The sequence below is a fragment of the Stegostoma tigrinum genome, chromosome 7 (assembly GCF_030684315.1).
Source record: "Stegostoma tigrinum isolate sSteTig4 chromosome 7, sSteTig4.hap1, whole genome shotgun sequence".
NCBI lineage: Eukaryota > Metazoa > Chordata > Chondrichthyes > Orectolobiformes > Stegostomatidae > Stegostoma > Stegostoma tigrinum.
The window spans coordinates 70,921,679-70,934,188 of NC_081360.1; the positions used below are offsets into that span (position 1 = coordinate 70,921,679).

General features: G+C 40.7%; 1 protein-coding gene across 4 annotated transcripts in view; it reads left to right on the forward strand.

Annotated features, from left to right (window-relative positions):
- The window catches only part of LOC125454397 (solute carrier family 35 member F5-like), a 104,587-nt gene extending 94,154 nt beyond the window's left edge, over positions 1-10,433 (forward strand). For 3 of the 4 annotated variants that reach the window (XM_048535108.2, XM_048535109.2, XM_048535111.2), the window contains 2 exons: positions 1,255-1,346; positions 3,470-4,889. In XM_048535108.2, the coding sequence (XP_048391065.1) occupies positions 1,255-1,339 (85 nt within the window). In that variant the 3' untranslated portion in view covers positions 1,340-1,346; positions 3,470-4,889. Of the gene's footprint in view, positions 1-1,254; positions 1,347-3,469; positions 4,890-10,058 lie in introns of those variants that run through there. The other variant, XR_007247984.2, reaches the window with a different exon arrangement.
- The last annotated feature ends 2,077 nt before the right edge of the window (positions 10,434-12,510 follow it).

Consider the following 12,510-nt stretch of genomic DNA (forward strand, 5'->3'; position numbering starts at 1 on the left):
ATGACCTTCATGTCAAGCAGATGTTCACCTGCACATCTGACAATGTGTTATATTGTATCCATTGTACCCGGTGTAGCTTTCTCTATATTGGGGGAACCAAGCGGAGGCTTGGGGACCGCTTTGCAGAACACCTCCGCTCGGTTCACAACAAACAACTGCACCTCCCAGTCGCGAACCATTTTAACTCCCCCTCCCATTCCTCAGACGACATGTCCATCATGGGCCTCCTGCAGTGCCACAATGATGCCACCCGAAGGTTGCAGGAACAGCAACTCATATTCCGCTTGGGAACCCTGCAGCCCAATGGTTTCAATGTGAACTTCACAAGCTTCAAAATCTCCCCTTCCACCACTGCATCACAAAACCAGCCCAGCCTGTCTCTGCTTCCCTAACCTGTTCTTCCTCTCACCCATCCCTTCCTCCCACCTCAAGCCGCACCTCCATTTCCTACCTACCACCTCATCCCACCTCCTCGAACTGTCCGTCTTCCCTGGACTGACCTATCCCCTCCCTACCTCCTCACCTATACTCTCCTCTCTACCTATCTTGTTTTCTCTCCATCTTCGGTCCGCCTCCCCCTCTCTCCCTATTTATTCCAGTTCCCTCTCCCCATCCCCCTCTCTGATGAAGGGTCTAGGCCTGAAACGTCAGGTTTTGTGCTCCTGAGATGCTGCTTGGCCTGCTGTGTTCATCCAGCTCCACACTTTGTTATTTTAAATTTTCTTTTCCTTATTTGCATGCCGAGAAGCAAACATTTTTTGTTATTTCTTCACTGTTTTGTTGCCACGACTAGCGTATATTATAACTTGATATTAGCTTTGGTGTTCCTTTTTAACAAATAGCATTTCAAATCTTTTGGATGTGAGTTTGCTCGCTGAGCTGGAAGCTTAGTTTTCAGACGTTTCATCACTATTCTAGGTAACATCATCAGTGAGCCTCCGAGGAAACGCTGGTGCTATGTCCCGCTCTCTATTTATCTGTTAGTGAAGTCATCACCAACCCAAGGAAACCTGAACAGATAAATAGAAAGCGGGACATAACACCAGCGCTTCGTCGGAGGCTCACTGATGATGTTACCTAGAATGGTGACGAAACGTCTGAAAACTAGCCTTCCAGCTCAGCGAGCAGACTCACATCCAGAACCTCAACCTGAGCTACAAATCTTCTCAAAACTTGCTAATTTCAAATCTTTCTCAGATTCTACTGCACAAAGAGTAATCAACTAATCAATAAATGAGTATAATCTCTTTTCAGAACTCCAGACGACAGTGAGCAGTGTGAAAGCCTCATTCCAATGCATGGTGTTTCGCAGGAGGAAGGAACTAGTTGTTGTTCTTGAAGCACAGGTATGAGATTATACTGCTGCACCTTAACATATTTACCATTTGCAGATTGCTAACTACCTGAATATATGAAAACCCATTCCATGCCTGTATATCCATGGAAGATATGTAACGCTTAGTTACCTTGGGCAGATTACCCTCATCCAACTTCAGAAGGAAAATCTCCATGTTGCTGCTTTTGAATTTTATCTTTTTTACATATTTGTGCATTTTAAAATGACAAGAACGATATGAAGATGCCTAAGGCTGCTGTGAGTTGTGCCCTTTTCTGATGATCTTTGGGCAGCTACCAGCTTTAAACCTTGATCAGCATGTCACTTTCATATTTTTAAGATGGCTGTAATTCTGCCCCATCTTATTTGGAAATATTTCAGTTGTTAAAGAAATGCATGATAATATTAGTATATTTATATATGTTGTAAATTATATTAGTTCACCTAGCTACACATTTGATGAAGACTCCAGACCATATTTGTCAACTTTCCTCAGATCAAATTTTCTCAACACAGCCTCCACTTCTCTTGATTGCCTCCGTGGCTTTCAATACAGCAATGAAGCTCTTTCAAATGATTAATTCTACTTGGCACTTTTTTCATAGTACTTAAAGCACAGCCCTCCCTCAGCTCTTCATTGGGGCAGCACGGTGGCTCAGTGGTTAGCATTGCAACCTCACAGCACCAGAGACCTGGGTTCAATTCCAGCCTGGGGCAACTGTCTGTGTGGAGTTTGAACATTCTCCCCGTGTCTGCGTGGGTTTCCTCCGGGTGCTCCGGTTTCCTCCCGTCGTCCAAAGATGAGCAGGCTAGGTGGATCAGCCATGCTAAATTGCCCATATTGTTCAGGGGTGTGTGGGTTCTAGGGGATGGGGATGGGTCTGGGTCTGGGTGGGATGTTTCAAGGGGTGATGAGGACTTGTTAGGCCGAAAGGCCTGTTTCCACACTGTGGGGAATCTAATCTAATCTAGGCTGGAACTCTCATCCATGACTTGATTACCTTTGCCAAGCATTCCACTGATCTCCAAGCTAGCATCACACATTGCATTCTGTGTTATATATTTATTTCATATATATGACATATTTATACAATGTATTTCTTTAAATTTTAAATGCTTGCACATTTAAAACATTGCTTGTGTGTCATTCTATGGCCTAACCTCCTCCTATCTCTGTAGCATCCACCTGCCTACGTCTCTTTATTTTCCTTATAGGAAGTTTAGATTTTCTGTCAATCCCTATTATTTCCATATCTGGCAAGGGTTTTTAGTAATTCTCTGTTTTGGGTAGAGCAAAATGAAATACCCAAGACAGAGAATTACTACAAACCCTTGTTTGAAATCTTGTGGACAATTCCTCATTCCATTTTAGTCCCCTTGCACAGAATTGTATTTTATCTCCTAATTTCTCTTGTTGACTGTCGTATGATAGTTATTCTTTATTTTGTAAAATTTAATTTCTGTCTGCCTGCTTGTTTTTTTCAGTATGTTCATTGTTCAAATTTTAAGGTATTTTCAAGTCTAACTTCTAAAATAGAACTGGACAACGGGAACTGTTTCACTTTTCCTTCAACTATTGTCTTCAGTGTGTTAACTCCTGGCATCGTTTTATTAGTACTTCCGGATTCATGATCTCCTTTTTCTCTCCTATACTTTTAAATCTTGGTCATGCTGTACACAATGTTGGTTACACAGTAAAATCTTTAAAGTAAGTCATATTACTGGGATGACAATGCAATATGTTTCTAACTGTTCTAAACGTTGGGAAACTGAGATTACTCTTTAAAAAAAAAACCCTACTTATCTTGTAAATAGGAAACGAACCCATCCTAACTTTCAATGTATTGATGTCTGTTTTGTTTTTCCTTCATTGCATTTCCAGGAGGTTCTGTTGGCCTTTATTTCATTACAAGCTGATAATGCGCATAAAAAGTGACAAAAAATCTAAAGGCGTTATGTATTTTTTTGAGTTGATATTTTATTTTTATTAATTGCATTCTATTTATAGTTGTACAAAGCCCTAAGAAATTTATTGATATGTGAAATATGAATATAAGTTAGTTTGAATACCTGTATCTCTCTGTCAAGGTTAAAGAAATTCAATTTGTTTCCTTTTATTGTTTTTGTCCCTAGACCGAAGATAAATCCACAGAGTATTTTTTCACTCAGACAGTCTCCTGAAGTTCTGATGAATCCGTATTCTTTCAGTGCCTGTTCAAAAGTTCCATCCAGGAAATTTCAATTCTCTTAAGACACTGCATACATTTAGAAATGCTACATGTTGGGAACATCTGTGGATTACAAAAAAAAATGCAGAATTACTAGTATCTCACTAGAGATTGTTGTGGAAAACTCAGCTTTCAACACAACCTATCTGCCTTACTGAATGTATCAAACTTTCAATTCAACTTGAAAATAGAACACTATTCTGTGAATGTGAGGATAAATTGTTTTTGGATCATAATTCTATCTGTAGATTTTTGGAAAATACTAGCGAACATTGATACTGAAGAGCTACAAATCTAAAGTACAACAAATGAAATCAGTAATGCTGTATTGACTCACCTATGGGGAAAATAGAAATGACTTTGATATAGAACCAATCCAATTTTAGTATTGTGTGCACATCCTATTAAGCTAACCAAGAGGAAATATCAAATTAATGTTCACAGAAGCAAAGAGAATTTACAACTTTGAAACACAGTTCAAAGGACAATATTACTAAGGTATTTTGAATTGCCTGGTTAAACAGTGGATACACTGCAGAATCCATATTTTCTGAAAAGACTGATTCAGACTTCAGTATTCTCAATACTGTATGTTTCAAAATTAATCTATCTCTGATCTCCACAAATACGTCCATTTAATTTGAATGAGAATAAGTAAGATTTTTTTCATATATGTTGAATTCCATGAGTTGGTGGTTTTAAAACATGAATGGAAACCACAATTTTATTGTTTGTGAGAAGCTGCAGTTTCTGCATTCTTGTACTAGTCAAATATATTTCCGTATGTGTTCATATTATGGTGTTTCTACTATTATGTACACCATTTGTCTTTGATTCTCAGGAACTCAGTACAGTCAAGTAAGTAACCCTTTTTTTAAATCGTATCATGTAAATTTACTGATGTGCTGAAGTTTTGTTTTTAAATAATGACCAGCTTTCACTCATGGTTGAGTGTTGTACTTAATGGTTCAAAGTTGAGGTTTTGTTGTTTCTTTTAAAAAGAACAATCAGTGATATGCTGTATTTCAAACAAGTGTTTCAGTGCTAATTCATATACAAAGTAGAATAGGTTTACAAAAATATGGTTTTAGTTCATTGTGGGTAAAATACTATTTTGTTGATCAAAATTTTAGTGACTGCAATCACCTAGCAGTTAGCAAAGAATTATGGATTGGACTTAATCCCCAGTCATCATTCAACCCAAAAATACCTTGTATAATTCTTCTGGTAAGGTGTTTGCATTTGTATGTTGGTGAAACTAGTACATTGTACGAGTTAGTTCAGTGCAAATTCCAGTGAAATATAAATATTTGTTGTGAAATGTTTTCAGTTTGTGAATATCTATATTTTCTGTACATATCTTATTAGTAAAGAGACACAAGCAGTGGTTTAACTTTGTTAGAAGTGGTACATTATAAATCACTGTTTAAGTCATAGCTTGAGCATTGTGGATAATTTTGACAACGTATATTAGGAATATTTTAAAGGCCTTTGTAAAGGTGAAAAGAAGGTGTTCTAAGGTGCAGAGAAAAATACACTCTTCTCCTAAGAGCAGAGAAAATGAAGATGTGACCTAATAGAGATTTTCAGGATGATGAGAAATTTCACTAAAGTAAATGGATCAAATAAAATGTTCCCTCTAATATGGGCCAATAGCCTGGTCATTGATTTAGAATAACAAGCAAAAGATCTAGAGGGGAAATGTAATTTTCTTTTCCCAGAGTTGTCAGAACCTGGCAGGTTACTTGAAAAGATGGTGCATCGGTAATTCAAAACAGAGTTAAACACTTACTTGATGAGGAACTTGCGTGATTACAAAAAAGTTGTAGAGAAGTGGAACTAAGTGCAAGGCCTCTTTTAATAAAATGACTTCCATCTCTGCTGTAAATTTCTGTGATTCTAGCGCAGTATTAACAGTAGATTTATGGTATAAGATCTTGCTGTAAAGAAGCTTCTGTTTTCTCCAGTGTTCAATGTGTTATATTTCACTTAAAAGACTAACTCCTACTGCAGCTGCTTCTACAGGCATGGTTTCTCCAGCCATTTATGACATAATTATATGTTGTATAACCTCATCTGCCAACCTTGCTTTTGCCATGGCCCCATGCAATACCTTGCTGCTTCTCCTCACATCAGCCTACTTTTCCTCTGCTCCATTCCATTGCTCCTTGCCTGTGCTTTCGTTTCTCCCCTTGAATCTCTGCCATCCATCCAGAAGCAAGCCACTGGTGAAGGAAGCAGCAAAGAGCCATGGGAAGGAGCTGAGGAAGGAAAAAGATGAGCGTATGAGGATAAGCAAGGAGAAGCAGTGGAGGGAGTGGCAAGGGGACACAGGAGATACAAGAGGTAACAGTGATGGAATGGTCAGGAGCTGCAGGTGGATGCAAGGGAATAGCCAGAGAAGTTTTTTTGGTATTGTTTTGGTTCACTTAATGGAGGCAGCCGGCTGACCAAGGTGTCATTGTCAGTGATACTACCACCAGAGAGACTACATTTACACATGTGTCGGGGGATGATAGGTAAGAGGAAGAACAGGTTAGGCAGGCACAGACGAGCTGGGTTGGTTTTGGGATGCAATGCCCGCCTGCCCTGGCCGACCTATTGTCTCCACCTGCTCCTGCCCCACTGAACTCATCTCCACCTGTCTGGACTCCATTTTCTCCCCCTTGGTCCAGAACTTTCTACCTGCGTCTGTGACACCACCCACGTCCTCCACCTTCTCCAGAACTTCCAATTCCCCGGTCCCCAATACCTCTTTTTAGCCTTGGACATCCAGTCCCTATACACCTGCATTCCCCATGCAGATGGCCTAAAGGCCCTCCGCTTCTTCCTGTCCGCAGACCCGACCAGTCCCCGTCCACCGATACACTCATACGCCTAGCCGAACTCGTCCTCACCCTCAACAACTTCTCTTTCGATTCCTCCCACTTCCTACAGACAAAGGGGGTGGCCATGGGTACCACTTGGGCCCAAGCTATGGCTGCCTCTTTGTAGGTTATATGGAACACTCCCTCTTTCGCACCTACACTGGCCCTAAACCCCACCTCTTCCTCCGTTACATTGATGATGGTATCGGCGCTGCCTCATGCTCCCAAGAAGAGCTCGAACAGTTCATCCACTTCACCAACACCTTCCACCCCAACCTTAAGTTCACCTGGACCATCTCCAACACATCCCTCACCTTCCTGTCTCCATCTCCAAGCTACCACCTACAAACCAATGTCCATTTCAAGCCCACCTCCTCCCGCCCACCTCCTCCCACCCACCTTCCTGCAAAAATTCCATCCCCTATCCCCTATTCCCAATTCCTTTGCCTCCACCGCATCTGCTCCCAGGATGAGGTATTCCACTCCCGTACATTCCAGACGTCCTCGTTCTTCAAAGGCCACAACTTGCCCCCCGCAGTGGTCGAGAACACCCTTGACCGTGTCTCCCACATTTCCTGTACCTCATCTCACACCCTGCCCCCACAATAACCACCAAAAGAAAATCCCCCTAGTCCAAAGCTCGGGGACAGGCTTGCAGAACACCTACGCTCGGTTTGCAATAAACAACTGCACCTCCCAGTCGCGAACCATTTCAACACCCCTCCCATTCCTTAGACGACATGTCCATCCTGGGCCTTCTGCAGTGCCATAATGATGGCACTCATAGTTTGCAGGAACAGCAACTCGTATTCCGCTTGGGAACCCTGCAGCCCAATGGTATCAATGTGGATTTCACCAGCTTCAAAATCTCCCCTCCCCCCACTGCATTCCAAAACCAGCCCAGCTCATCTCTGCCTGCCTAACCTGTTCTTCCCCTCACCTATCCCCTCCTCCAACCTCAAGCCCCATCTCCATTCCCTACCTACCACCTCATCCCGCCTCCTTGACCTGTCCATCTTCCCTGGACTGACCTATCCCCTCCCTACCTCCCCACCCATACTCTCCTCTCCACCTATCTTCCCCTCTATCCATCTTTGGTCTGCCTCCCCCCCACTTCCTGTTTATTTCACAATCCTCTTCCCATCCCCCTTTTCTGATGAAGGGTCTAGGCCCGAAACGTCAGCTTTTGTGCTCCCAAGAAGCTGCTTGGCCTGCTGTGTTCATCCAGCTCCACACTTTGTTAATTAGAATGGATTATTGGTTATGTGTCAAATTATATAAAGAAAGCTATGCACAATGGAATCAGAAATATTTAATATATTGAGGTTCTTTCTATTGGCATTATTTTTTCCAAAGCACATTTGTCAGGGGCATATACTTAATGCAAGTAAGTTAGAAGAGACAATGTTGTTCAATACTATTTAAACACTGAGAGGTTCTTTCTACTGTATTGTCACAATTCACCAATCTATTGCAAACTACAGAAAATACAATTATGCATTAAGTTCCCTCCAAAAATGACTAGTATTATCTGGGATGGACGCTTTCTTTAGAAACAGTTTCTGAGCTTTCCCTTATGGGTATTTTCGAATCAAGTGTTTGGAATTGCTTCAAGAGCAGATGGGACTTGAACCTTAGCCTCCTGGTTCAGAGGTTTAGTAAACTATTGCTGTGCCATATTGTGCCCATCTACTTGAGTCTGTACAGCATGCCATTTTATACATCTTTAGAGGTCACACATGGGCTTCCTGTAGTTTAGTTATATCCTTCAATTGCATGACCATTCCAATTGGTCCTCAACAAATTATATGCTTCAAGGTTTCTTCATGTTTTATACTGCTTATACATACCATGAGGACAATTCTGGCCTTCAATATACACCACTGAACATTGATTCTCAACTCTAGGACCCCTGCTCTCTGCCCCCCAACCCCCCCCCCCCCCCCCCCGCTTCTCTCTCTCTCTCTCTCTCTCTTTCGCGCTGTCTCTTGCTCCCTCCTCCACTCCCTCTCCCTCCCCCCTTTCTCTCCCTCTCCCTCTCCCCCTCCCTCTCCCTCCCTTCCCTTTCCCTCCCCAGAATGGGATACCAGACGAGGTCTAATCAATGTCCTGTATAACCTTAACATGATGACCTCCCCAAACTTGTGCCTGAGAATCTGAGCAAAGCAATATCTACTGCATACTTTCATTATTGATAGCCAAGGCTATCTTCTCCAATTACAGTTCGCTCATCAAATGCTGTTCTTGAGTTTGTTACATGTAGTTTTGCAACTGTACTAGGTGCCTTCTTCCGGCATGCCACTCAGTCATGTTTTCATTGGTCGGTGCTTCTGCCATCAGTTCTTTTAGTAATACTGCAATCTTCTCAAAAGCTTACAATCTGTTCCCCATCCCCCTGGGGTCAATTAAAAGTCCTTGACTGTTGAAAAAAGACAAAGCTAATTTGACAGTATTCTTGTGGTGGAAAGAGAGAATGTTCTTCATCTAGTTACTAGAGGGCAGTGCAGTGGCACAGTGTATCAGACACAGCTCTGCATAAAAGGAAGGCAGAAACAGTTAAAGAGAAGACCATTTCAAGCTTCATTGAACAATGGTATGACTCAAAAAACTAACTTCAATAAAAAATTATGCAGACGTAGTCTTGAATATTTAAACTGTGATATTAGCACATCATCTCAACAAGCCTACAATTGAGAAAAACGACCAGTATAGACAGTGGAAATTGCAGCAATGGTCACTTACTTGACTAATGGTGTTGAATTTGCAGATTGTCCACCCAATAACCTGTGTATATTATATCTGCCTGAAATTTCTTTGCATAGCAATGCCAAAAGAATATATATCCAAACAGGATTGCAACAAAAACCGAAAAAATTGTGAATGTAAATCAGGAGCAAAAACATAAGGTGCAGGAAAAGCTCAACAGGTCTAGCAGCACCTGTGAGGAAAAATTCAGAGTTAACATTTAGGGTGCAGTGACCCTTCCTCAGAACTGTTATGATTTGTCCACAAATGCTGCCAGACCTGCTGAGCTTTTCCAGCAATGTCTGTTTTTGAGAACTTGAGTGTACTTAACTGAATTAATGTTGATAGGTTGTGTTCCCTTGTGGCAGAGATTAGAACTAGATGACACCATTTAAAAATAAGAGGTTGCCCATTTAAGATGGAGATGAGATTCATTTTCTGTGAGGATCATGTGTCTGTGCAATTCTCTTCCACAGAGGTTGGCATAGGCGAGATCATTGAATATTTTGAAGGTGTATATAGATAGGTTTTTGACTAAGAAAGCAGTCAAAGGTGTCAGCAAGGCAGGAGTTATCACAATTAGCTTGTCCGCTCCATTTAATAAGTGGATGTGAAGAGGTGGAATGACTTTTCTTGCCCCCACTTCATATGCTAAATCTTCTACACCTCAGTAAAATGAGCTTAGACTATTAATTTTGTGCTAATGTTTCCTCATTGGAGATGACATAATAGCAAATATATGCTATCATCTATATATATGTATCATCTTTATTGTCATAATACCCTTTTTATTAGCACCAATGTTTCCCCTTTATAACTATAACAATTACTGTGCTAGTATCAAAGGCAGAATTTTCTCACCATTCCTTTTCTGTTTCTCAGGGCCAAGGTTTGACTGAAAATTTTGACTGATGTAACAATCTCAACTGATGCTCTTACCAAGCAACCCAGATCCCAGACTTCAATTTGGCTTATAGATCATGTTTTGTTTTTTTAAAATTTGACGAGATGGTCTTTCAGTGAAACACAAGCATGCAATTTTGCCGATTTGGTTTCAACCAAAATTTATTATACATAGAAATCTTAAGATACATTAAAGCAAGCGATTTATGTACAGCACAATTTGAAATATTTCAAACTACAGTAAAATACAATCCTGTCTTTTCCAACACCATCACTTTACAGGACTCGAACACCAGGGGGAGTTCCTTTCTCTATCTTGGCTTAGAAATAAAGTCTGAAGCTGGATGAACACAGCAGGCCAAGCAGCATCTCAGGAGCACAAAAGCTAACGTTTCGGGCCTAGACCCTTCATCAGAGCGAGTCTAGGCCCGAAACGTTAGCTTTTGTGCTCCTGAGATGCTGCTTGGCCTGCTGTGTTCATCCAGCTCCACACTTTGTTATATTGGATTCTCCAGCATCTGCAGTTCCCATTGTCACTATAGATTTGACTTATCAGTTTCAATACCCAGTCTTGAGAGTTTGATAACTTTTTATTATTATTAGTCTTACAGCTGAGTTTAGACTTTCTCAACTTCAAATACCCCTTTATGGCTCTACTCAAAGATTTCTGGTCTGCAGCTTTCAAGTAAAACCCTTAAACTGAGGAAATTCATTTCATAACTTTTCCAAATTAACTCTATTCTTTAAGAGTAACTGTTTCATTACATCTAAGTTGAACTAGATCAGATGGTATCGTGGCTCAATGGGTTAACACTGCTGCGTCTCAGGTTCAATTATCTTGGGTGACTGTCTGTGCAGTCTTCATGTCCTGTGCCTGCATGGGTTCCCTCTGGCTGTTTTGGTTTCCTCCCAAAGATGTGCAAGTTAGACGAATTGGCAATGGTAATTTGCCCTGTAGGATCCAAGGATGTGTAGGCTAGATGGGTTAGCCATGGTTGTGGTGTTAGGTTGGGGTGGGCTGGGTCTGGGCGGGATGCTCTTCGGAGGGTTGGTGCAGACTCGATGGACCAAATGATTTCTTTCCGCATAGTAGAGATTCTATGATTCTACAAACTGCAAAAGAAAATTACTTCCAAGCTGTAAGACACAGCTGACCCGACCTGAAACGTCAGCTTTCCTGTCCCTCTGATGCTGCCTGGCCTGCTGTGTTTTACCCCACACTGTGTTAACTCTGACTCCAGCATCAGCAGTTCTTACTATCTCCACTTTCAGGCTGTGGGATTTTTTTCTAAGTATTAAAATAATCAGTTCCTGATTCCTCTGAAAACAAACTGTTTACTCTGCTCATAAACCTCTCCCAATGCAAATAAATTTCCATCATTCCTCAGGAACTCTCTCATATACTGGTTCTAAAGAGTAATGACTCTAAAAATGCTTGCAAGTTAGTCAATAACCGTAGTCATACTCACACTTAAAGCCCTGTGCCACAAGTTCAAAATCTAACTAAATGATATGAAGAGACATCTAAATTGCACAATTTATGTTATACTGTCAAGTCAAATTCAACAGCAAGGATGTCTAAGGAATGTGGTTTCCATGCAGACAGCAATGTGAAAGTTATTTTTTGAGTTGAGCAATTTTCCATAGTTTTAACTGAATTAATCAAACTTGGAACCACTTTACTATTCTGTTTAATTCTGGTTAGAATAGCTCTTTGGCCAGGTCAAAAGTTCAGTTGTGGGTTTATAACTTTACATTTTCGTTATATGGCTTAAGCTGATATAAACTCAGGCTAACAGATGTGAAAATGTTTTGAGGTAAAGCACTTGTTATTGCAAAGACAGTTCTGTGTATTTTTTTGATTTGGCTTCATTTTGTAACTCAGTGTGTAACAACACTACATTTATTAATTTGTATTGCTGTTTTGAGCTTTGTTTTTTTTTGGATCTTCCAATGGTACTTGTGTAACTCAGTGTTAATGTATTTCAATATAGTGATAAGGTGTGACTCTTGCAAATGTGACTCCTTCTTTTTCCTTTAGAGAACAAGAAGCCAGGATAATCTTTTGAAAGTGACAGTGGTTATTTAATAAATGGTTCATTAATTAAAGTATATCAATAAGCTTCGGAATTTGAAAAAATATTTAGATGAAATCACTTGTGGATAACATTGCACACCTTCAGGTGCACAGATTACTCCCTTGAAGCCTCATTTTCTTGTTAGATACTTCTGAAGTTCATAAGCTAAGGTGGGGGGAAAGCTGTCTTAAAAATGGTGATTCTACAAATTATTGACATTTCAAGGAACAAGTCAGGAGATGGGAGGAAATTATATCAGTAAGATGGCGATCACTTTTGAAGAAATCAATCAGGAATTGAGCACATTCTGCCTGTCTGAAATTAATTACGTGCCACTAATGAGTTGGCAAACT